Here is a 22849-nt window from a genome sequence, read left to right on the forward strand (position 1 = left end):
GCGTGCCCGCCCCGGCTCACCCATGGAGGCAATGATGCTGTGCACGGGCAGGCGGGCCGGACCCTCGTGCAGCCCCTGCCCCGGGAAGGCCCTCTTCTTCCGCTTCTCCTCCTGCTTGAAGATGAAGGCTGAGTTCTCTTCCTTGGTGATGTTGATGTAGAAGCAGGTGTCGGAGGCGGCCAGGATGTGCCGGGGCCCTGGGTTCAGCAGGATGCTCTTGTTGTCCTCCCGCTTCAGCCCGATGAGACACACGCCGTACCTGGGCGGGGGCACCGGCAGCTTCAGGTACCACTGCTCGCCCGCCCTGTCCCGCTCCCTGCCTGCCCTTGCTGCAAATCACCGGAGTCCCCACCGGAGCTCCATGTCTTCCTCCTAGGGACCATGTGGGGTCAGGGACCATGTGGGGTCAGGGATCTTGGCCGAGCCTTCCCGTCCCAGAGATGTTGGGGACCAGAGAGCTGGGGTCAGCCCACAAGCCTCAGGGAGGAGCCGCGTGGCAGGTTTTTATGTGGACCCGGAGCCCAGTCCTGTGGCTGCCCTCGCCAGGCAGGATGACCGGATGACCTGATGCCCTGCCCCCGAGCCCTCTGCAGGGCCACCCCTGTGCCTGACCAGGCGGGTGGGGAAGGCACGGAGCAGCCCTGGAGCGTCAGCCCTATGGACGCAGCCCGGCCTTACTTCTTGTGGGCGTGGAAGGCCGCGTAGGTGAAGCTCTTGCCCTCGTACTCGCGGAAGAACTTGCTGTCGCCCATGCGGATGTGGTACACCTCGTTGCCTGAGCAGCGTCCGTACATGCGCTGCCACTGCTCTGGAGACTCCTGTCCCTCCCTGTGGGCCGGGGCGGGGCCAGGGGATCGTCACCCTCGGCCGTGGCTGCCCCTCCTCCCCGGCCGGGTCTGCAGGTGGCCCCTCCGCTTCCCCTGGCATGGATCCCCTCCCTGTGCAGGACTTCTGCCCGCCATGCGCCCCTCCTCCGGGAAGCCCATCCCCGCCCCCATGCAGGCCCTGCCTTGTCTCCCTGCGCCAGCCGGGCCATGGAGGTCGGTCCCCCGGGGCCCGGGGCACTCACTGGCCGCGGGACGTGTGCACCAGCAGGGTGATGAGGGTGGAGGTGGCCGGGCAGATGCAGTTCAGCGCCAGCATGGCGTACTTGCACTCCTCCTCACACACCACGTGGTCTGCGGGCAGTGGGATAGGCCGGTCCACCTGCTGCGCTGCCGGCTGTCTCCTCCCCCACAGCACCTGCTCACTTCCTGAAGGCGCTGTGCAGATGCACCCTGGCCTGGTACCCCCATGTCTGCTGTCCAGCTTCAGCATCTCTGCCCCGAGAGTCTGTGGACCTCAACCCCCTACTTGGTCTGAGCCTTGGTGGACCTTCCACCGTTCCTGTGCTTCTCTCCCAGCTCAGCGAGGAGCTCCAGGGCGGGGCAGGCCCTGGCCCCTGTGCCCCGGGCACTCCATGTGGGCCCTGACACCTGTCCCCCGGGCACCTGGCATGGGGCCTGTCCCCGTCCCCCGGGCACCCGGCATGGTCCCTGCCCATAGAGGTGCTCATCAGATGGTGCTCCTGCCCCCCACCTGACCTCTGACCCTACTTCACTGACCCCAGGGCCCCAGCATAAGACTCTTCATCTAAAGAGGTCGGACCCCCTAGGTCCCTTCTCGGATGCAGTAAGGATGGGGGTCTGCCGTCCCCTCCAGCACCTCCTGGTGTGCTTGTGTGAGGAGTTCCAGGGCCAGCCCCTCCCGCTCCCCCACACAGCTCGCCTGTGTGCACACGCACCCCGCCCCAGATGCAAAATCACCCAACAGCATGCACACGCACCCTGCCCCAGACGCACTCATACAAATGTGCACATGCGCCCTGCCCCAAACACGCCATCATACAAATGTGCACATGCGCCCTGCCCCAGACACACCGTCATACACGTGTGCACACGCACCCTGTCCCAGACGCACTGTCATACAAATGTGCACATGCGCCCTGCCCTGGACACGCCGTCATACATGTGTGCACACGCGCCCTGCCCCAGACGCACCATCACCCAACAGCATGCACACGCGCCCTGCCCCAGACGCACCATCATACACGTGTGCACACGTGCCCTGCCCCAGACGCACCGTCATACAGGTGTGCACACGAGCCCTGCCCCAGACGCACCGTCATACATGTGTGCACACGTGCCCTGCCCCAGACGAACCATCACACACGTGTGCACACGAGCCCTGCCCCGGACGCACCGTCACCCACGCGTGCACACGAGCCCTGCCCCAGACGCACCGTCATACACGTGTGCACATGAGCCCTGCCCCAGACGCACCGTCATACACGTGTGCACATGTGCCCTGCCCCAGACGCACCATCACACACGTGTGCACACGAGCCCTGCCCCAGACGCACCATCACCCACGTGTGCCCTGACGCACCGGCAAACTTGACATGAAACTTGTTTTCGGGTTTGAGGATCTGGACATAGAGGGGGCAGTTGGGGGCGAAGTCCTTCACAGCCCAGGCGCGCAGGATGGTCTGGTGGTCCTGGCGGGGTGGGTGGTTGGTCAGTGCAGCCAGGCTGGCCTCTGTGGGTTGCTGGGTGGCACCGGCAGCCTGGGGCAGGTCTCTTCCCTCGGGGAGCCCCGCTCCCCTTCCCGCCCGGGCAGGGCCTCAGCCTCACTCACCGCGGCCGTGCGGTCCACCTCGTTCCTGCTGCTGAGGATGAAGCAGGCCTCCCCGTTGTCCATCCTGCAATGCACCAGGGCCTGAGCGTGGGTGGAGCAGGGGAGGGGGCAGCACAGCCGGGGTGCGGAGGCGAGGTGGGGAGGACCTCCCCTAGGAGGAGGCTGGAGCAGCAGGTGCGCAGGAAGAGGTTGGGAGGACGGCTGGATGGAAGGCGGGGCGGATGGAAGGCGGAGCGGATGGAAGGCGGGGCGGATGCAAGGCGGGGCGGATGCAAGGCGGGGAGGATGCAAGGCGGGGAGGATGGAAGGCGGGGAGGATGGAAGGCGGGGAGGATGGAAGGCGGGGAGGATGGAAGGCGGGGAGGATGGAAGGCGGGGAGGATGGAAGGCGGGGAGGATGGAAGGCGGGGAGGATGGAAGGCGGGAGGAGGCCCCTGCTCTCTGCTGGTCGGGCATCACAGTGCCCCGTCAGTGGGCATCCCCGTACTGCCCCCCAACCAACCCATATCACAGTGCCCCCTGGCGGGCATCCTTGTGTGCCCCTCCCCCCCCCCAGGTATCCCAGTGCCCCCCCGCAGGCATTCTGGGCCTCTCCAGACTCCCTGGCCCATCCCTGGCAGGCTCTGAGCTGGGTCAGGACTCCTGGACACCCTAGGGAGACTCCAAGCTCCGACAGTCGAGAAGCCACAGGAGCCACACCTGTCCCCCGAGCGTGTGCAGGCTGACAGTGGGTGGGGGCAGGGGGGCAGACGCCATGGACGGTGTGTCCTGGAGACACCAGCTGACAGCTTCTCCTGGCCACGGCCCTGAGTGGGAGCCCATGGTGCTTCCTAGGGCAGTGCCTGCCCTTCCTCCCCCAGGCCCTGTTCTCTGAAGCAGCCCCCCAGCTTGTCCCTGAAGTTGGCCAGGTAGGAGCAGCATCAGGAGGTCATGCGAGGGGGCTCTGATGGCTGGGCCGCCTGGAATTGTCCATACTCCCAGGTGTCAGGGGCTAGGGGTCCAGGGTTGGCACGAGCAGGCCCGGTGGAGACCCCACCTCAGTGTGTGCCAGTGACCTGGGCACCAGGGGAGCTAACCTGACCTGGGCACTGGCTTCTGGGGTACCCATCTTGTACGTTGCCATTAGACATTCACCCAGGGCTGGGTTGGGGTGCAGGAGGGAGGGGGGAACTCGGGGGCAGAGACCCTGTCCGCTCCCTGGCCTGGCTACTCTGTGGTCTGGGAACCTGGGTGGTCACTCCCAGCGCCTCCTGGGTCTCCTGAACGCCCAGCTGCGGAAACTACCCAGCACTGCTGAGATGCTGTCTGAGAAACTGTCGCCTCTGCCCCAGGGCAGGGAACCCCACCACATCACTGGCACCACTGCCTGCTCCGCAGGGGCCCCAGGCCCTGTACCCACAGCCCTAGGCTCATCCCTGCCTGGCTGGGCATGGCCTATGCCCTTGCCCTCTCCCTACTCCCTGGGCCCAAGCAGGTGCATTGCCTGTGTGTGCTGGGGACGGGACCACAAAAGAGGCGGCGTTCCATAGGCAATGGGTCCCAGCTTGGGGCTCTGGACATGGCAGGGGGAGGGGGAGCGATGAGGAGAGACCCTGGGAGGTACCACCCACACTATGCCCCTAAGGACACATTCAGGCTCCTGGAATGAAAACATCACCAGGAGGGTTTTCCGGGGAATGTCCCAGAAAGTGCACCAACACATTCTGGAAAGTTCCAGGTAACAATATACTCTGGTTACCTTGTCACTCTGTCGATTTGTCTTTAAAAGGAAGCTCTACCTTCAGCCCCCGTTATCCCACCTTGATTCACAGCAGCCGACTCTCCCGCCCCTGTTCTATTTTGAGCCTCCCTAGAACTTGACAAAGATTTCCCTAGACTTAGAGCAGGGGAAGGTGGAGCTCGCAAAAGGCTGCCCCTCACCCTGCAAAAGGGAGACGGAGACTCGGCTGGGCTGGGCTGCCCCACAGTGGGTATGGTGCAGGGACAAGGGCCTGGCTGCAGGGTCCTGCTCATCTGGGCCTGGGACCTTAGCTGGAGAAGCTGCAAGAGGTCCCGGACAGTCTACCCCAGACAATCCACCCCAGAGGGTCCACCCCAGACAGTCCACCCTGGACGATCCACCCCAGAGGGTCCATCCCAGATGGTCCACCCTGGAGATCCACCACAGACAATCCACCCCAGATGATCCACCCAAGAGGGTCCACCATGGATGGTCCACCCCAGACAGTCCACCCCAGACAACCCCAGAGGGTACACCCCAGATGGTCCACCCCTGATGATCTACCCCAGAGGATCCACCCTAGATGGTCCACCTTGAATGGTCCACCCCAGATGATCCGCCCCAGACAGTACACCCTGGATGGTCCACCCTAAATGGTCCATCCTAGAAGGTCCACCCTGAATGCTCCACCCCAGATGGTCCACCCTTGACAGTTCACTCCAGATGATCCACCCTGGACAGTCCACCCTAGATGGTCCCTCCCAGACGGTCCACCCTGGATGGTTCACTCCAAATGATCCACCCTGGGGATAGTCTACGATGCTCTCATGGCTCTCGTTAGCCAGGAGACCGATGGTCAATGCCTCAGCCCTGAGCAGCCGACCTGACTCAGGAAGGTGCCCCCACGCCGCCCCCTGCGCCCACCAGCACTCACTTGGCTCGCATGAGGTCCTGGTCTTTGAGCGCAGAGCCCTGGAGGTAGATGACCCGCTGGGACCACAGAGGGATCTGCAGGACTCTGCGCACCTGGACATCCATCTCCGTGGGGCACAGGATGACCACGTAATAGTCCTGCCGGCCAGGCGGAGGGTCAGACCCTCTGAGCCAGCCCCCGCCCGACCCGGGCGGCCCTGCCTTCAGGACTGTGTTTGTGCCCACCACCTCTGGGCCCTGGAGCTCACTGTGATCTTGCATCTGGTGGGAGGGAAAAGAGGGACCCCTGCAGGGCCACCCCCACCCGAGTGTGGGCTGCCACCCTCACTGAAGGGGTAAACTGAGGCTGAGAGGACTCAGGGACTTGCCAAGCAGTCCTAGGGAGAGGATGGCGTCTCTGGGGGCCGGAAGGGAGGCGTCTGCTGGGCTGCGGTCAGGGGCCTCACCTGGAGCCGGGGGTGGGCGTAGAACTCGTTCAGGAAGTCCATGAGAAGGTCGATCTTGAGGGAGCTGACGCACAGGACCACGTGCTTCTCCGTCTGCGCACGGTGGCGGCTATAGTTACCCCCTGACTTCTGCCGCTCCATCCAGAGGTAGACGAGCTCCTCAAACTGCAGATGAGAACCAGGTGAGCACCAGCGACCAGGCCCGGGGAGCGAGGGCTCCCAGCGAAGCACCTGGGCCCTGACACACGACTGTCTGTTGGGGGCCTGGGGCAGGGCCAGCCGGGGGGTGACACCTACATTAGGGGGGCCTTTCCCACATGGAAGCTGTAGATGCTGATAGCCTCAGATGACACAGAGCAGGACGCAGGCCCAGCTGGCAGGATGTGTGGGGACCAAGGGAAAAGGGGCAGCTGGAGACTGTGGAGTAAACCGAGGGTGGGGAGGCTCAGCCCGTGGAATTGGAGATCACTCTCTTGATGGTAAGGGTGGCCAAATCAGGCCTCAGACCCCGGTCTTCCAGGCACTTGCAGGCCTCACAGTCAGAAGCCTATGTCTGGCGGGGCAGGTGGTTTGAGGCTGCTGGTCTGAGGATGCCGCCTGCCCTGGCTCATGCTCCCCAGATGCAAGCTCTGGGTGTTGAGACTCAAAGGGGACAGACCCAAAACAGAGGCCACTGGGGCCTCAGCACCGGCCCCACTTGCCTGTAGGTGAAAGTCTTTGGTTTTTTTTTTTTTTTTTTTTTTGAGATGGAGTCTCACTTTGTCACCCAGGCTGGAGTGCAGTGGTGCAATCACAGCTCACAGCAGCCTTGACCTCCTGGGCTCAAGCCATCCTCCTGCCTCAGCCTCCTGAGTAGCTGGGATTACAGGTGCGTCACTACCATGCCCAGCTACTTTTATTTTTTGTAGAGATGGGGTCTCACTACATTGCCCAGGCTGGTCTTGAACTCCTGGGCTCAAGTGATCCTCCTGCCTTGTCCTGAAGTGCTGGGATTACAGGCTAAGTCATGGTGCCCGGCTTCATTGAACACGTGTTAAATGAACAATGGCAGCAGCTCCCATGGACTGCGGCCTGCACAGGTGATGTGCTGTCATCTGGTCTAAATCGGACCATCTCGTTGCACTTATCCAGTGCCCGCTTTGTTCCGGTGACGAGGCTCCACTGCCTTGCCACACAAAACAGTTTCCACAGCTGGGAGGTGCTCAAGACTCCAGGGCGACTGGAACAGAGGCTTCCCCGTGGGTGGTACTGGCGGGGGCTCTGCTGTCAGACACCCCAGGGCTCACGTCCCCCACTCTGAGCCTCAGCTTCCTCACCTGCAAGATGGTGGCATGGCACTTGCCTCCAGGGCTGCCGTGAGGATGAAGGAGCTAATGACGGTGGCTCCGTAGTGACCCTAAAAGTCCTATCTGCCCAGAACCTCGCCACGTGATCTAATTTGGAAATAGGTCTCTGCAGATGTAATGATTTAAGATAAGGTCACCCTGGGTTGGAGTGGGCCTTAAATCCAGCGAGAGATACAGAGAAGAGGCCAAGTGCAGATGGGGCAGAGGCTGAGGTTTCTACAGCCACAGAGCCCCAGGGATTGCGGCACCACCAGAAGCTGGAGAGAGGCGTGGGACAATCTCCCTCAAAGCGGCCTGATAGGGTCAGCCCTGCCAACCCCTCGACTTCTGATTCTGGCCTCCAGGGCTGGCAGAGGATACATGTCTGCTGTTTAAGCCGCCTGTCTGTCTTGCTGATCGAAGAGCCTGGAGGATGCTTCCAGGAGAACCCAGCCGGCGCTGCTATGTTCCAGAAAGACGCTTGTGAGCGAGAGCCTGGGGGTCATCACTCTGCTTCAAGGGTTTTTACTGGTGAATTCAGCTCAGTGGAGACCGAGGGCAAGGGCACCGCAGCCCGCCCTTACCATCTCCAGTTAGAGGCTTGGTCTTTCCAGTTATTCGGAGGAGGCAGGGAGCGGCTTAGACGGTGGAGTCAGTGGCATCACTGTCCCAATCACCCCCAGCCCTGCCAGGGACAGCATAGGCCCACCCTGGGTCAGGTTTGAGCACCAGGCCCGGCAGGGCTGATGGGGGGGAGGGTGCGCCAGCCCCCAGGCCCTGCCCCCACCTTCCTCCCTGCCTCACTCAGAGCTCGTCCCACTCAGGGCCTGCTCTGCCTGCCCCACACGGAAGAAAGGAGACAAGGCGGGCAGGCGGTGGCTGATCTGAGGGACCCCACTGTGGACACGGAGCCCGAGCTACAGTGACGCCTCTGCGTGCAGGCTGCTGGGCTGTTGGTCACTTGTCACCATGGCCATACCCATCGATGCAATCAGTTCTTGTGACGATGGCGCATTTGTTCCGTGAATCTACCTGTAGAGCAGTGCAGGTGTGATGCCTGCAGGACTTGGTGCACCTGGAGTCACCTTGTCTTGTTTTTTTCTCTAAGATGGTGTTGAGATGGCATCTCACCCTGTCACCCAGGCTGGAGTGCAGTGGTGTGATCTTGGCTCACTGTAACCTTTGCCTCCTGGGCTTAAGTGATCCTCCCATCTCAGCCTCCTGAGGAGCTGGGACTACAGCTGTGCACCATCATGCCTGGCTAATTTTTCCTATTTTTTGGTAGAGACGGGGTTTTGCCATGTTTCCCAGGCTGGTCTTGAACTCCTGATGTCAAGCGATCTACCCACCTCAGCCCTCCAAAGTGCTGGGATTATAGGCAGGACCCACTGTGCCTGGCCCTTTTTTTTTTTGAAACAGGGTCTCACTCTGTTGCACAGGCTAGAGTGTGATGGCGAGATCACAGCTCACCACAGCCTCGACCTCCGGGCTCAGGCGATTCTCCTGCCTCAGCCTCCCAAGTAGCTGGGACTACAGGTGCACGCCGCCACCCCCAGCTAATTTTCATACTTTTTGGTAGAGATGAAGTCTCTCTATGTTGCTCAGGCTGATCTCAAATTCCTGGGCTCAAGCGATCCTCCCGCCTTGGCCTTTCAAAGTATTGGGGTTACAGGCATGAGCCCTGCACCTGGCCTTGTCTTACTTCTTAATGGAGATAAGGGGAGGTGGGGGCTCCCCTGGTGCTTCAGGAGCAGAATGGGAAGGCAGCCCCGGCCCGGAGGCTGTGGACACAGCAGAGGGACACGGAACAGGCCTGTTGCACATCCTGATTTGGCCCTTACCCGTGGGTGCCATGGTCTCATGAGAAGCCCAGGAGAGAGCGCTTCGCTCCTGCTTTATTTGAAAGCAACCCTGGGGTTGGCTGGGGCTGGGGCTCCTCTTCACTCTGGGGTGTGTGGGGTGGGGAGAGGAGCCGGATGGAGCATGAAGGTGGAGCTGCATGTGGCTGGGCCGTGGGCCCACAGGGGAAAGGGGGACGCATTGGCTCTGCTGACCCATCCTCTGACCTCAGCGGGGCCAGGGGCCTCTCGGATGCGTCTCTGGAAGGGCTTTGTGGGGGAATTCAGAGACTGGATTGGTCAAGGCCTCTGCAGAGCATCTGGGTGCAGTGGCCTCAGCAGGTGCTGGCCACGTGGTGAAGTGTGGGCCGGGGAGGACCAGGGACAGAGGCTGGGGGCCCGTAGCAGGGTCAAGGATGGCCCTGAAAGCAGGGCCCCCTGCACCTCAGGATGGGTCTCCATTTGCAAAAGGGTCTTTGCAGAAGTAATTAAGGTAAAGAATTTGAGGTGAGGTTTACGGACTGGGGCAGGAGGGCCGAGGCGGGAGGCAGTGTCACCGTACGGAGTGCCTCCCACACTGTGCTCCTGCCCTTGCCTGGTTATGAAATGTGCAGAGAAAGGAGCAGAATGCGGGGTGTGGGGGAGCAGGCGTCAGAGGGGAGAACCCAGCTCCAGCCCCACCCCACATGGTGGTTCCGGGTGGGTGAAACCCTCCAGGTGAGAGGCGAGCTTCACACTTTTAGAAGAAAATAGGAAGCCAGGTTTATGATCGAGGGAGGGAATGATCTTTTTAAGTCGAGACAGGAAAACAGAAACCATAAGGGAAAGATTGGTGAATCAAAGCCAAGCCGCCTGTAATCCCAGCTATTTCTAGGGCTGAGGCAGGAAGATCGCCTGAGCCCAGGAGTTCGAGGCCAGCCTGGGCAACAAAATGAGAGTGAGACCCCCCGCCCCATCTCTTAAAAAAAAAAAAATCAAGACCATCCGTGAATGGAAGATTCTGTAAGCAAAGTGAGAGGGGAGGTCACGGAGCAGGAAGTCACGGAAAAGCCACACACAGCTGGCTTCTTCTAGAACACTTCTCTCATCAGCGAGAACCAGGGGGCAGATCAAAGAGGAGCGAGCAGCTCACAGGAATGGGACTCGCGGCACTGGGCGGTGGAGTGGCCGACAACCAGGTGGAAAGACGCGCACGCCCCCATCTGACATTAGGGGAACGGAAGCTGCAGATGTGGAGAACGTGGCCCACCCTGGGGGTCGTACAGCTGGTGCCACAGCTTTGGCTCGGATATAGTGAGGGGAAGAGCCAGGCCTGGCCTGGGCCCATACCTGTGCCACGCCCGCTGCTGTTTAAGGGGAGGGAGCTGGGGCTGAGCCCGGGGGCGGCAGAGGCTCCCTGGGAGCACTGCCCTGTCTCTCCGGCATCCTGCAGCCACCTGGGGGTCTGGCTCCCAGAAGGCCCTGCCCACCTCTTCGGGCTCTTCCTCCTACCCAGGCTCCTGGAAAATGTTCCACCACCCACAGGGGGCCCCCCCACTCCCATCTCCCCAATAGCAGGGTCCCTCCAGGGTGGGCTGGGGTGCCTAGAGGAGGTGTCAGAGGCAGTCCAGCCCGAGCACTCGCACCCTGGGGCAGCTGCCTTCTCCAGGCCTCCACCTTTCCCGTGGGGTCGTGCCCCACCCCCTCCTCTGCTCAGTGGGCAGTGGGCCTCAGCAGTGGTGACGGGGTGGCCGGGGGGTATGCCCCCCGTGGGCCTGGCAGCTGCTGCTGCACCTGGCTGTGGATGGGAAATGGACCGGCTGTCTACCTTGACCCTTCTCTGCACTCTGTCCGGGGCCTGGGAGGGGCAGGTCACCCTGGCACCGGAGACCCACCATATCCCCAGAAGGAAGAGGCCAGCTCATGGGACTCCATCATTATCCACCATGCTGAGCACCACCGGACCCGCCGTAGACCCTCAGTGGGGGCATGCGACGGAGCAGGCACCACCCGCCTGGCCTCGCTGTCCCCTCCTGGGAGTGGCCCCTGCACTGTGCCACAGCCTCAGTGGCACCCTCCCTCTGCCGGCGCCCACCTGTCCCTTTGCTGGTGCCACCCGGGGCTGGTGCCCAGAGGACCCACCTGTAGCGGGAGCACCACGAGGGCCACGCAGATCATGATGACCACCAGCAGCTGCGACGGCCAGATCTTGGGCGTGACATCGCCATAGCCCACGGTGGAGAAGGTGACGATGCAGAAGTAGAAGGAGGTCAGGAGGGACAGGTTCTCGCCCGCCCGCTCCAGGTGCTGGATGCCGCAGGTCCTGCAACCCCTGGCAGTCAGGGGCGGCCTGGGGCCCAGAAGCTGGGGGGGCTGTGGCCCCTCAGAGATCCTGCCTGCCCACGGGACCCTCACTGCCCAGGAGACTGAGCTGTGCATCACCTGATCAGGTGAGCCCCGCCCTCCTGACAGTTGGGTGGCGTCAGGCCCTCAGCCCTGCCCATCTGTCCCCAGGCTCTGCCGGAGCCACCTCCTGCCTGACGCTGGCTGACAATGCTACTGGCCCCTCGGCCACAGCATGGCGGCCTCTGTTCACAGCGAATTCCCCGGAGCCTCCCTGCCTACCTGGTGGCGCTCTCCTAGGGCCCTGGAAAATTCTCTGGGAGCAGGGGATGCAGGGCTGTGTCATCAGCGTGAGCTTGGGTGACACAGGGGTGGACCTGGGGTCTGGCCTTCTACCCCCATCTCAGAGCCTTGCCCCTTTACCCACCACACTCAGGCCTCTGCCCGGCACAGCCAGACAAGCCACCCAGGCCCGAGACTGGGAGGTCTAATGGGCAGGGCTGGGGTCACGGCCAGGTCTCAGATGCTATCCTCATGGATGCCCCAGTCTGCCCACTGAGCTCTGTGTCTGTCACGAGGGGCAGTGGGGGAAGGGAGGCGGGAAACGCAGGGCACTCTCCCTCCCCCAGGGCACAGTGCTTGCCTGACATCCCTGCCTGGGGACAGGAAGTGGTGACCAGGCCTCGCTGGGACCCAAGGCAGAGCAGCAACATGAGCCCTCCGTGGGGACACAGGCAGGTGGGCACAGTGGGCGTGCTTGGGTGGGCTGGAGGCCCTCGCAGCTCTGGGCGCCCCCACCTTTACCCTGGCTGCCTCTAGACCCTGCTTGCAGCTGGGCCTCAGCCAAGAGACCCCATCTGGCCTAGGGGCCAGTCCCCTTCTCTATGTCCATCGCATAGACCAGGAAGCCAGATCTGGGTATCTCTGGCCTTGGAGGAGCCAGGCTGCAGGGCTGCTTGTGTACTGGGGACGTGGGCTTGGAGCTGCCTCCTGACCTCAGTCCCAGCTGGGTGGCCCGACACCCGCAGCCCAGGCACCGCGGCCTTTTCTGCCCCCTGATCCCTTGGACACAGGCGTCTGGATCCCCTCGCCCGGCCCTGCTTGCCTCTCGGGCCCTCCCCAACGTCCTGGGGTGCTTGCACCGACGGCCGGCACTCACCCCGTGAAAACGAGGCACAGCAGGGTGCAGAAGAGGATGAGGACCTGGTTGAACATGGCTGACTGTGTCCGCAGGATGGCACGGTGGAAGTCATTCTGTGGAAGGAGCGGTGGCCGTCAGCAGGCAGGGACTGTGGACCCCGCCAGGAGCCAATAAATAGAGACTAGAAGGACGGTGGAAAGCAGACGGCCCGGCCACACCTGCGTCTCCGCTGAGGCCCACGGGGCAGCCTGCACCTGGCCACACCTGTGTCTCCGCTGAGGCTCATGGGGCAGCCTGCACTTGGCCACACCTGTGTCTTCGCTGAGGCTCACGGGGCAGCCTGCACTTGGCCACACCTGTGTCTCCGCTGAGGCTCACGGGGCAGCCTGCACCTGGCCACACCTGCGTCTCCGCTGAGGCCCACGGGGCAGCCTGCACCTGGGCAGGGCACCCCCTCTGCTGTCCTCTCTCAGGACGGGTCCCCATCTTAGTTACGTCCCCGGGGATGAGGCTTAAGTCTCAGGTCAGAGGGCTGGTTAGTGTGCAAGGCTTGGACCCAGCATGGTAACGCCGACTTACCGCTGGGGCAGGAATGGGGGCTGTGAGTCAAGGGGTCTGGCTTGGAGAGGGTGGGCGCCTAGGGAACCGGCTGCTGCCATTCACATGACAGGGACCGTGCTGAGACACTCAGAGCAGGGCCTGCCTGTGGCCCCGTGGCCCCGGTTTGCTTATGGCCTGGTCCTCATGGCCTGGGTTTGTCACACCCTTCGCTTTGTCCCTCCTCCTCCCGCCAGCCATTTAATTTCCAGGCTTAGGAAAAGCTCTGGGATTGAGTTTCTTTCTGGAAGGAGGGCATTTAGGGCTTGGCTTGGAAGTTTTCCAGGAGCAGAGACAGAGTTTCTGCTGCCCTGGCCTCCTGGTCCTCTACAGGTCACGCCAGGGCCGGGGCATGGCAGGCCGCATCGCACAGTGTCTTCCAGGGCCGCTGAGGCTGAGGGTGGCCCCCCCAAGTCCCAGCTGCATCCCCCGCCCCGGCTTACAATCATGTTTTCCAGCGCGTGCTTGGCCAGCCAGCAGTTCAGAAAGACGGGGATGAACAGGTTCCGCAGCGGCGGCCAGAAGATCTGTGAAGGGGACAGGTCAGGGCTGCGGCTCCGGGGCCCGCACTCCAGGGCCAGGGCTCACCCACCGTGATGATGAAGGGCAGCGTGTTGATCATCTCCAGGACGAAGGAGACGCGGAAGATCTGCTCCCAGATGTTGCCCTGGGGCCAAATGGGGGGTGTCAGCGGGGGTGACGGAGAGTGGGGGTGAGGCCCAGCAGGGGAGGGGCAGGGTGGGGAGAGGGTGAGGAGCCCACCCTGGAGGTCAGGGGATGTGGCCGGGAAGTGTGGGGAAATAGGAGAGGGTGGGGGAGGTGGGGGAAGGTGGGGGAGGTGGGGAAGGTGGGGGAGGGTGGGACAGGGTGGGGAGGTGGGGGGAGGTGGGGGAGGTGGGGGAAGGAGGGGGAGGTGGGGGAAGGAAGGGGAGGTAGGGGAGGGTGGGGAGGTGAGGGAGATGGGGAAGGCAGGGGAGGGTGGGACAGGGTGCGGAGGTGGGGGAAGGAGAGGGAGGTGGGAGAGGTGGGGAAGGGTGGGGAGGTGGGGGAAGGAGGGGGAGGGTGAGACAGGGTGGGGAGGTGGGGGAAGGAGGGGGAGGGTGGGGAGGCGGGGGAAGGAGGGGGAGGGGGAGACAGGGTGGGGAGGTGGGGGAGGGTGGGGAGGTCGGGGAAGGAAGGGGAGGTGGGGGAGGTGGGGGAAGGAGGGGGAGGTTGGGGATGGTGGGGACCCAGGGGAGGGTAGGGACCCCCTGTGAGGTGCCACCCTGGGCAGGCACTCACTTTGTAGCTGAGGTAGATGAGCAGCATCGTCTCCAGGAAGCTTATTATGGCCACGATGACCTGGGAGTCAGGAAAGGGAAGGAGCTCTGGAGTAGGCCGGGGCTGGGGCTAGGGCCTGACTCCACAGGCCTCGAGGGCAGGTACCACACAAAGCCAGGTGTGTGTCTGGGGGGCTGCCTTGACCCTCACTCCCATGTCAGGACAGTCTTAGCCACCAAGGCCTTTGGCTGACCCCCGCCAGGGCTGAGGGCAGATGGAGTCTTGAAACCATGGTCCTCCTGGGCCACCCACTCTAGGCCCAGGCTGGGATGGAGGGTGCAGTGGGTGAGGCAGGACGCTCAGGAAGACACCAGAGAGCGGCTATTCTCGCTGCCCCAGTGGGGAGGGAACGGAGATGGAGGCTCGGTGGACCTGGTTTTCCCAGCGGAACCCCTCTCAGCACAGGCATCTCCTGACCCCTCTGGAACATGATAGGGGTGGGCGTGAGAGACCCTCTCTAGGCTCAGATGGAGACATGGGACCCAGTCATGAACTGGGTCACCTACCCAGGAGCCAGCCAGGAACCTGGCCTGTGCACTCTCCACCCCAGGAAAACAGCAAGGACACAGATGGGTCAGCGGAGGGAGAGATTCAGATGGTGAAGCAGACAGAGGGGGTCAGGAAGTCCTCAGGGATCCCTGGGAAAATTGTGTGGACAGCAGTAGAGCCTGGGTTGGTCCTCAGCACTCACTGAACCTGGGACCCCTGCTTACTGAGCCTGGGTTTGTCTTCAGCATTCACTGAGCCTGGGTTCCTTACTTACTGAGCCTGGGTCTGTCCTCAGCATTCACTAAAGTCTGGTTTCCCTGCTTACTGAGCCTGGGTCTGTCCTCAGTGCTCACTGAGCCTGGGTCCCCTGTTTACTGATCCTGGGTTTGTCCTCAGCATTTACTGAGCCTGGGTCAGTAAATGCTGGGTTTCTCCTCAGTGCCCACTGAGCCTGAGTCACCTGTTTACTGAGCCTGGCTTTGTCCTTGGCATTCACTGAGCCTGGGTCCCATGCTTACTGAGCCTGGGACTGTCCTCAGTGCTCACTGAGCCTGGGTTTGTCCTCAGCATTTACTGAGCCTGGGTCAGTAAATGCTGGGTTTCTCCTCAGTGCCCACTGAGCCTGAGTCACCTGTTTACTGAGCCTGGCTTTGTCCTTGGCATTCACTGAGCCTGGTTTCCCTGCTTACTGAGCCTAGGTCTGTCCTCAGTGCTCACTGAGCCTGGGTCCCCTGCCTACTGAGCCTGAGTTTGTCCCCAGTGCTCACTGAGCCTGGGTCCCCTACTTAGCCTGGGTCTGTCCTCAGTGCTCACTGAGCCTGGGTCCCTGTTTACTGATCCTGGGTTTGTCCTCAGCATTTACTGAGCCTGGGTCAGTAATTGCTGGGTTTGTCCTCAGTGCCCACTGAGCTGGAGTCACCTGTTTACTGAGCCTTGGTCTGTCCTCAGTGCTCACTGAGCCTGGGTTTGTCCTCAGCATTTACTGAGCCTGGGTATCTCCTCAGTGCTCACTGAGCCTGGGTTGGTCCTCAGTGCTTACTGAGCGCCACTGCAGTGGGGAGGGGGGCAGGGTAGGGCACTCACCTGGATTGCCCACAGTGTCATCTTTCTCTCCACCCACAGAATGGGAGCCCTGGGAAGAGAAAGGAGGCAGCACAGTAGGGCACTGCAGCCACTGGTGTTCCCCAGCCACCCTGGGGCTAGGGCCATAACCATTGGCCTCCACCGGCCCCAAGCATGTGCCGCTCATTGGGGCTGGACCAAAGGAGCCTACCTTGCCTTTGGAGGGGACCATAAGGAGGAGGGAAGGGAAGGTTCCCCAAGAGAGGAGGAGGGAGCAGGACTGAAGCGGGCAGGCCCCCCAGGAGGTACTTGTGAGGCCGGGGCCAGTGGCTGAGTTCCCCATGGAGCCTCGGCCTGCAGCCCATGACACTGCCAAGGGTGGCAAAGCTTCTCCTCTCTGGACACAACGGGCAACAGCAGCCTGGGCCCCAGCCTGGGTAGCCTGTTTTTTTCACCTGGGTCCCTGGAGCCAGGCTAGCCCGAACTGACAGCCCCCTGGGTTTCCCCAAGCCTCGGTTCCTCATCCATAAACAGGCAGGGGCATGGCTACAGGGGGCCACCTGCTCCTTGCCTGATGCGGACAGGGGCTCAGGCACTGGGGACACACCTTGCAGGGTCTGGGGACAGGTCTTAACCTCTGGACCAGGCATCCCAGTTGCCCCACAGTCACCTCCCACTGCCTGCCCAGGGCAGCCACCTTCCTTGGCCGTAAGATGGTGAACTGGAAGAAAAGCCGCCGACTCACTGGGGGACGGGCTTCCCTGCATCTCTCACTGGGCTTAGGAAGAGTGTGTGGAGGCTGTGGAACTGGCTGGGAACTCATAATTCTCAAACTGCTCCTCTTGAAGGGGACATTCCCAGCATTGACCACAGCCAGGGCCAAGGGCATATGTGTCCTGGGGAACCTGGGTGGCTGCTGGGCTGAGGCTGGGCATTGTCCCTCAGGGACCAGGCAGTGTGAGCCTCTGTCCATCCACCCCACCCTGGTCTCAGGCCTCTGAGTGCCTCGCTATTGGGAGCTGGAGCGTGGACTCATCCCACCCCACCCTGGTCTCAGGCCTCTGAGTGCCTGGCTATTGGGAGCTGGAGCGTGGACTCACCAGTTGATCTCGGAGGACGAGTCATTGAAGGAGTAGTTCTGCTTTGGGCAGCCCCAGCTGTGGAGAGACACAGCGCTGGCCTGGACTTGGCCCCTCCAGCACCACTGCAAGGACTTGCTGCCCGAGGGTTTCCACAGGCTCAGGTTCATGGGGGCCTCCTACTCACCCACCCAGGGCTAACCCCCACATCCTGGAGGGGTCAGAGCTCTAACACCTGGGAGACAAGGCAGCCTGCCCCCTCCCTGCCCACTGCAGAGATCCTGCAGGAGGGCCTCTAACTGAGGAAGGCTGGGGTGGCCTCTGCTCAGCCCAGCAGGCAGACAGCGAGGGTACATCCCACATCTGTGGGATTGGGGGTAGCCCCGACCCAACAGCAACATGCTGGTTCTACCTGTGCTGACAACAAGCTCCCAGGGAGGGGCCGTACATGGCCAGAGAGAGCACTTGGGAACACTCAGGGCCTCCCCAAGGCCAGAGCTGCCTTGAACAAGGCTGGAGAGTGCTCAAGAGACAGGGAGAGGAAGCTCCTATCCCCAGGTGCTGACTCCAAGAGGCACGTCCCTAAACTGCTTCGGAGGACAAGCGACCCCCAAACCACCTGGAACCAGCTGCTGCGACAGTGACCAGGGCATGGCCAACACGCTAGTTTTATCCCAGACCATCACCAATGCCAGGGACACTGACCAAGGAGACCTCACTGCTCACAAGGCCCCTGGTGATGGCCAGCTCCTGTCTTTTCTTTCAACTGACCCACTTTCCCCTGATTTTTAATGGGGTTGTTGCAAACTAAATGCCCACAGAAGTATCTGGACATCCATCTATCATCCAGCCACCCATCTATCTTTCCACTTACTCATCCATCCATTCACTCATCCATCCATCCTCCATCCATCCACTTCTCCATCATCCATTCACTAACCCATCCATTCACCATCCATCCCTCCATCCATCCACTCATCAATCCATCCCTCCATCCATCCACTCATCCATCTATCCATCTACTCATCTGTCCATCCATCCATCCCTCCATCCATCCACTCATCCCTCCATCCATCCACTCATCCATCTATCCATCTACTTATCTGTCCATCCATCCATCCATCCATCCATCCATCTGCTTGTCTCTCCATCCATCCACTCATCCCTCCACCCATTCACTCATCCCTCCATCCAACATCCTTACCTCCACCCATCCACTCATCATTCCATCCATCATCCACATCCATTCATGCATCCATCCATCATCCACCCATCCACTCATCCCTCCATCCACCATCTACCCACCATCCATCCACCCATCCATCATCCACCCATCCACTCATCCCTCCATCCATCCATCCATCATCCACCCATCCGCTCATCCCTCCCTCCATCCATTCCATCCATCCATCCACCCATCCATCCATTATCCACCCATCCACTCATCCCTCCATCCACTCCATCCATCCATCCATCCATCATCCACTCATCCACTCATCCCTCCATCCACTCCATCCATCCATCCATCATCCACCCATCCACTCATCCCTCCATCCATCTATTCCATCCATCCATCCATCCATCCATCCATCCATCCATCCATCCATTATCCACCCATCCACTCATCCCTCCATCCACTCCATCCATCCATCCATCATCTGTCCATCATCCACCATCCATCCAACCATCCATCCATCATCCACCCATCTTCCCACCCCTATCCATGTCCTGGACACTGTGCTAGGGGACGGGCAGTGAACACAACAGACTTGGGCCCTGTGGGGATGTGAAACCAGAAGCCCCAGGGGACCCTGGGACTTGGGGTGGGGGGTGACCCAGAAAAGTAGCTTGAGAGTCAGTTAGGGCCCAGTTCTCCTTCTCAAACTATCCTAGTGGGTTCTGCCCTCTTCCGACCTAGACAAAGACATGAGGTTCGTTCTTAGGAGAGGGAAAGTCTCTGGCCTGGGGATGCCAGGCCCCCCTGTGATGGAGTAACAGGTGAAAAGGGGGATTGAGCAAAAGTTTACATGCACGCCTTTAGGCCCCCAGAAGCCAGGCTCCTGGCAGTCAGGCCTTCCTCTCCAGGGAAGAACCTGCTCTGCGCAGCCAGAGAGGGGACCAGCATGCAGGCAGGGTTCACCCCGATGGCTGGATGGTGACAACCACACCACACATGTGGCTGCAGAGCCCCTCAGTGCCTGAGCACTCTTACGCACAAATGGCACCAGACATTCGAGGAAATCTATGGGTATGAAAAAATCAGGGCCCAATGTGAGCTCGGGAGAAGCAGGCCCAGCAGATGGGGAAAGCGTAAAACAGGAGAGGACTGGAGACGTCATCCTCGGAAGGACATTCAGAGGAAGGATTTCTGGAAACCAGGAGGCAGGATAGAACAAGTGGACAAGGGAACGAGGCAGGAGAGGGGAGAGAAGAAACAGCACACAGAGCACAGCATCCAAGTGCCAGGGAGCCAGAGTGAGAGGCCTGGGGTGGGGGACTTGTCCCCAAATACATGACTCAGGACAATCTGGCACCGAGGGCCACAGGGCCCTGCTGATGCCCCCTGGGACACACACAGAGGTGAGCAGGAGTTGCCAAGGCACCCTGGGCACAGAGTAGGTCCCAGCAGCCGCCACTTCTCGAAGCAGCAACAGCAGAAGGAGACAGAACAGGACTCAGAGAGAGCAAGTTCCCACCCACCCTCATGGCGGCTGCTTCGAGGCTGGTAAGGACCTGACGGTGCAGATTGCTGCCCCCAGCACCTCTCCCGGAAGTCCCTGGAGCATGGGCCCCAGGACGATGGGCCCCCGGAAGGGGACTCCTTGGGACCCAGGAGAGGTAGAAGACACCCCAAGAAACAAGTAGGGGCTTTACCCAGGGGGACTGGGCGCCCCCTTCCCTGACCTGCAGAAGCTCAAGTGAGCACGGAGACAGTTGTGGGGGCAGGGAGGGGCTTCCTAGATGCTCCAGCCTTCCCGTGGACCTTCTGGGTTGGCTAGTAGCTAAGGGCACAGCTGGAAGTCTACGATGGGGACCCTTTTCCCTGCGCTGAGCTGTCTGCGGGAGCCTGGGCACTGAGTCCTTGGCTTTTTCCATCCTGGGACGGGCACTGGGGAAGGAGGGACTCCCCAAGGCCCCAGGCACAGGGGCTCCCCCAGGGACGCCATCAGCTTCTGTAATGGCCCAGCAGGAAGGCTCAGCCCTGGGACCCGGGACCCCTCGCCCGGCCGCGCCAGTGGCCCCACCATCCAATGCCCAGGGCCGGGTCGTCGAGCAGGACGCGCACGATGTAGAGCAGGCAGGTGAGCAGCTTCAGGGAGAAGTTGAACAGCCGGATCCTCAGGCCTGCGGGGAGGGCAGCGGCCTCAGGGCTCTGACCCAGCCCTGGGCTTCGGGGAGCAGGGCCTGCACCCGGGTCTGGCTGGGCTCTCTGGATGGCCCCAGCTGGGCTCCCCTCCCGCACCCGGGCTGCACCCAGAGCTCTGGGTGCCCTGCGTTGCTTGGGAGCTGATGCTCCTGGGTCAGCCTCCGAGAGGCTCCGTCCCTGGCCCCACCTTACAGGTGCCTGAACTTGGGGTGCAGGGGATTTTTAGAGGCCACTCCACTTCTTAGGGGACAGGATGGGGATTGGGGAGCAGGCAGGTGAATGTGGAGCCCCTGGGGAAACCCCCAAGTCCTCATCTGCATCCCTGTGGGGGCCATGAGGCCAAGCTCTGGCTGGGAACAGGGCAGGGAGCTGTTGGGGAGGGTGGGTCTGTATGGAGGGGTGGGAGGCAGGGCGTGGCCACAGGGGAGACCTTGCTGGCCCTATGGATGGTCCTGCCCCATCCAGCCCAGTGTCCAGCAGGCAGGACAGTGTCCCCATGGGTCCCGCTGGAGAGGCCCTGGTCTCAGACAGTGTGAAGCTAAGAGGGGGCTACCCTGTGCCCCACTCACCATGCAGACCCATGCCCACCCTGCTTCCAAATCCCCCCGCAGCACTCAGGCGGCTACCACCCCATGGACTCCTCCCTGAGCTCACAGCCCCAGCCTTCGCCATTGCCAGGCTTGCTCCCGGCGCCCTCAACACCTCCCTGCCTGGGAGTGGCCCTCCAGGCACCCCACTCACTCGATCTTTGGTTTTTGATGAAGAACAGCTTCAGCCGCTCCTTGAAGGTGTTCTCGTTGACGTAGAACTCCACCTGGACCCTGGGGGAGCAGAGGGGGGTGTGGGGGGCTCAGGGCCAGCGGGGACTGGGGGCTCAGGGCCAGCGGGGACGCAGGCTGGGGACACGCCGGGAGCCCCAACCTCACTGACTGCTTCCAACTTTCCAGCTGCAGGAGTTGAGAAGTCAGACGGGGCCCAGCAGGGCCACTGCCTCCACCTCAGACCCTGGAGGGCCCTGGGGTCCGTCACACCCAGCAGACAGCCGACCCAGCCTCGGCTCCTCTAACGATTCCTCCCTGCACCCCTGGGCACTCGCTGCTGTGAGTCTGGGCCCTCCAGGCCGCCCTGTTGGGGCTCAGGGTGCGGCACTCACTCCACACACCCTCGCCCAAGCCTCCATGGGTGCAGGGCAGCTGCCAGGAGGTAAAGTTGCCCATATGGCCCTGGGCATGGTGCTCAGGACACTGCAAGCGCTCAGAACATGCCATAGGACCTGCGTCATACAGGATGTCCACAGCTGATGGTCAGCTGCTCTGTCTGGAGGCCGCTGGTGGCTGTGCTCCCAGGCTATGGGCCACTGCAGCCTTAAGGGCTGTCAGGGAAGATGGGCTGGTGGGAAAGTGGTCATCCCTGCACCCACCTCGCTGCCAGCTATGGGGCCCCTCCAGCCAGGGCCGCTCCTCTTCCGTCAGGCTCACCTATGGCCGCAGCCACTGGTTCCCAGACACCCCTCAACCCCCATGCACACCACTGCTCATGGGGCCTGCCACCCAGCCCTCTGGCCTCCAACTGGGCCCCGGCGGTCCTGAGAAGAGACCACAGTGTGCCAGTTGCCCGGGGTGGCAGGTGGGGTGAGGTGGGGTGGGGAGATTGCATGGCTCACCTACCGTGGCCACCTGCATGACCCAGGCTGGCCACCAAGAGTAGGATGGAGCCTGGGGGTGGATGGCTGCTGCCCCCACAGCCTTGGACGCAGGGCCTCCTGTGCCCGGCTGTGCTGGGATGCAGGCCAGGCTAGGCCAGGGTTTAATGATCCCCTGAGAGGAAAACTCCAATGCTGCCAGCCTGCAGGACAGAAAGCAGCAAGACCCAGAGCCAGGGTTCCTGCAGCAGGCATGGCCGCCTATGGAAAGGGGGAGCACGTGTCCCCCTAAACGACCTGTGCCCTGGGGTGCTGGGCTGTCCTCCATGGGACCCTCGGCTGCTCCCAGCCATGGCCGCTGTGCCCTCCGTGACGTCTGCGCCTATCAGTCGGCTGCCTTAGCCCTCGGGCGCTGCCTCTGGTGCCTGGCCTGGCTCCCTGGGGTCAAAGAGAGGTGCCCCGCCTCCCTCAAGGATGGTGTGGGGGCAGAACACTCAGTCCAGGTGAGCTCCTCAGCATGGGCCCCCTGCCCAGTGCGGTGCGAGGGCCACAGCACAGTAGGGCAGACAGACAGGGGAGCCCGGAGGAAGACTTGTGCTGCCTGGAAGGATCCTGGAGGGCTGCATGGAGGAGGCAGCGTTCAAGCAGAGGTCCCAGGGCAGCTGTCCAGAGGTGGGGGGAGGTAAGCACCAGCCCAACCCCTGTTCCTGCCTCAACTCCTTTCTTGTCACTGTCCACCAGGGCAGGAGGCTGTGACACCCAGTGGGTAGGCTGTGAGCCTCACCTCCCCTCTGAGCAGGCACTGGCTCCCATCAATCGAATCTGAGAATTTGATGTCACTGCCTGGCCTGGGGCTGGTGACCCCAACATCTCCAAAAGTGATTAAAATATT

At 61.9% G+C, this 22849-nt stretch overlaps 1 protein-coding gene across 6 annotated transcripts in view; it reads right to left on the bottom strand.

Annotated features, from left to right (window-relative positions):
- KCNT1 (potassium sodium-activated channel subfamily T member 1) overlaps positions 1–22849 on the bottom strand; it is a 91272-nt gene that overhangs the window by 22273 nt on the left and 46150 nt on the right. For 5 of the 6 annotated variants that reach the window (XM_055270408.2, XM_055270407.2, XM_055270412.2 and 2 more), the window contains 16 exons: positions 21057–21136; positions 20194–20293; positions 16970–17026; positions 15891–15939; positions 14280–14339; positions 13591–13665; positions 13442–13525; positions 12420–12514; positions 11060–11240; positions 5776–5940; positions 5331–5467; positions 2677–2740; positions 2428–2536; positions 1070–1178; positions 679–828; positions 21–259 (listed from right to left, as the gene is read on the bottom strand). In XM_055270408.2, the coding sequence (XP_055126383.1) occupies positions 21–259; positions 679–828; positions 1070–1178; positions 2428–2536; positions 2677–2740; positions 5331–5467; positions 5776–5940; positions 11060–11240; positions 12420–12514; positions 13442–13525; positions 13591–13665; positions 14280–14339; positions 15891–15939; positions 16970–17026; positions 20194–20293; positions 21057–21136 (1754 nt within the window). Of the gene's footprint in view, positions 1–20; positions 260–678; positions 829–1069; positions 1179–2427; positions 2537–2676; positions 2741–5330; positions 5468–5775; positions 5941–11059; positions 11250–12419; positions 12515–13441; positions 13526–13590; positions 13666–14279; positions 14340–15890; positions 15940–16969; positions 17027–20193; positions 20294–21056; positions 21137–22849 lie in introns of all 6 variants that reach the window. The other variant, XM_055270409.2, reaches the window with a different exon arrangement.

The sequence above is a fragment of the Symphalangus syndactylus genome, chromosome 3 (assembly GCF_028878055.3).
Source record: "Symphalangus syndactylus isolate Jambi chromosome 3, NHGRI_mSymSyn1-v2.1_pri, whole genome shotgun sequence".
Lineage (NCBI taxonomy): Eukaryota > Metazoa > Chordata > Mammalia > Primates > Hylobatidae > Symphalangus > Symphalangus syndactylus.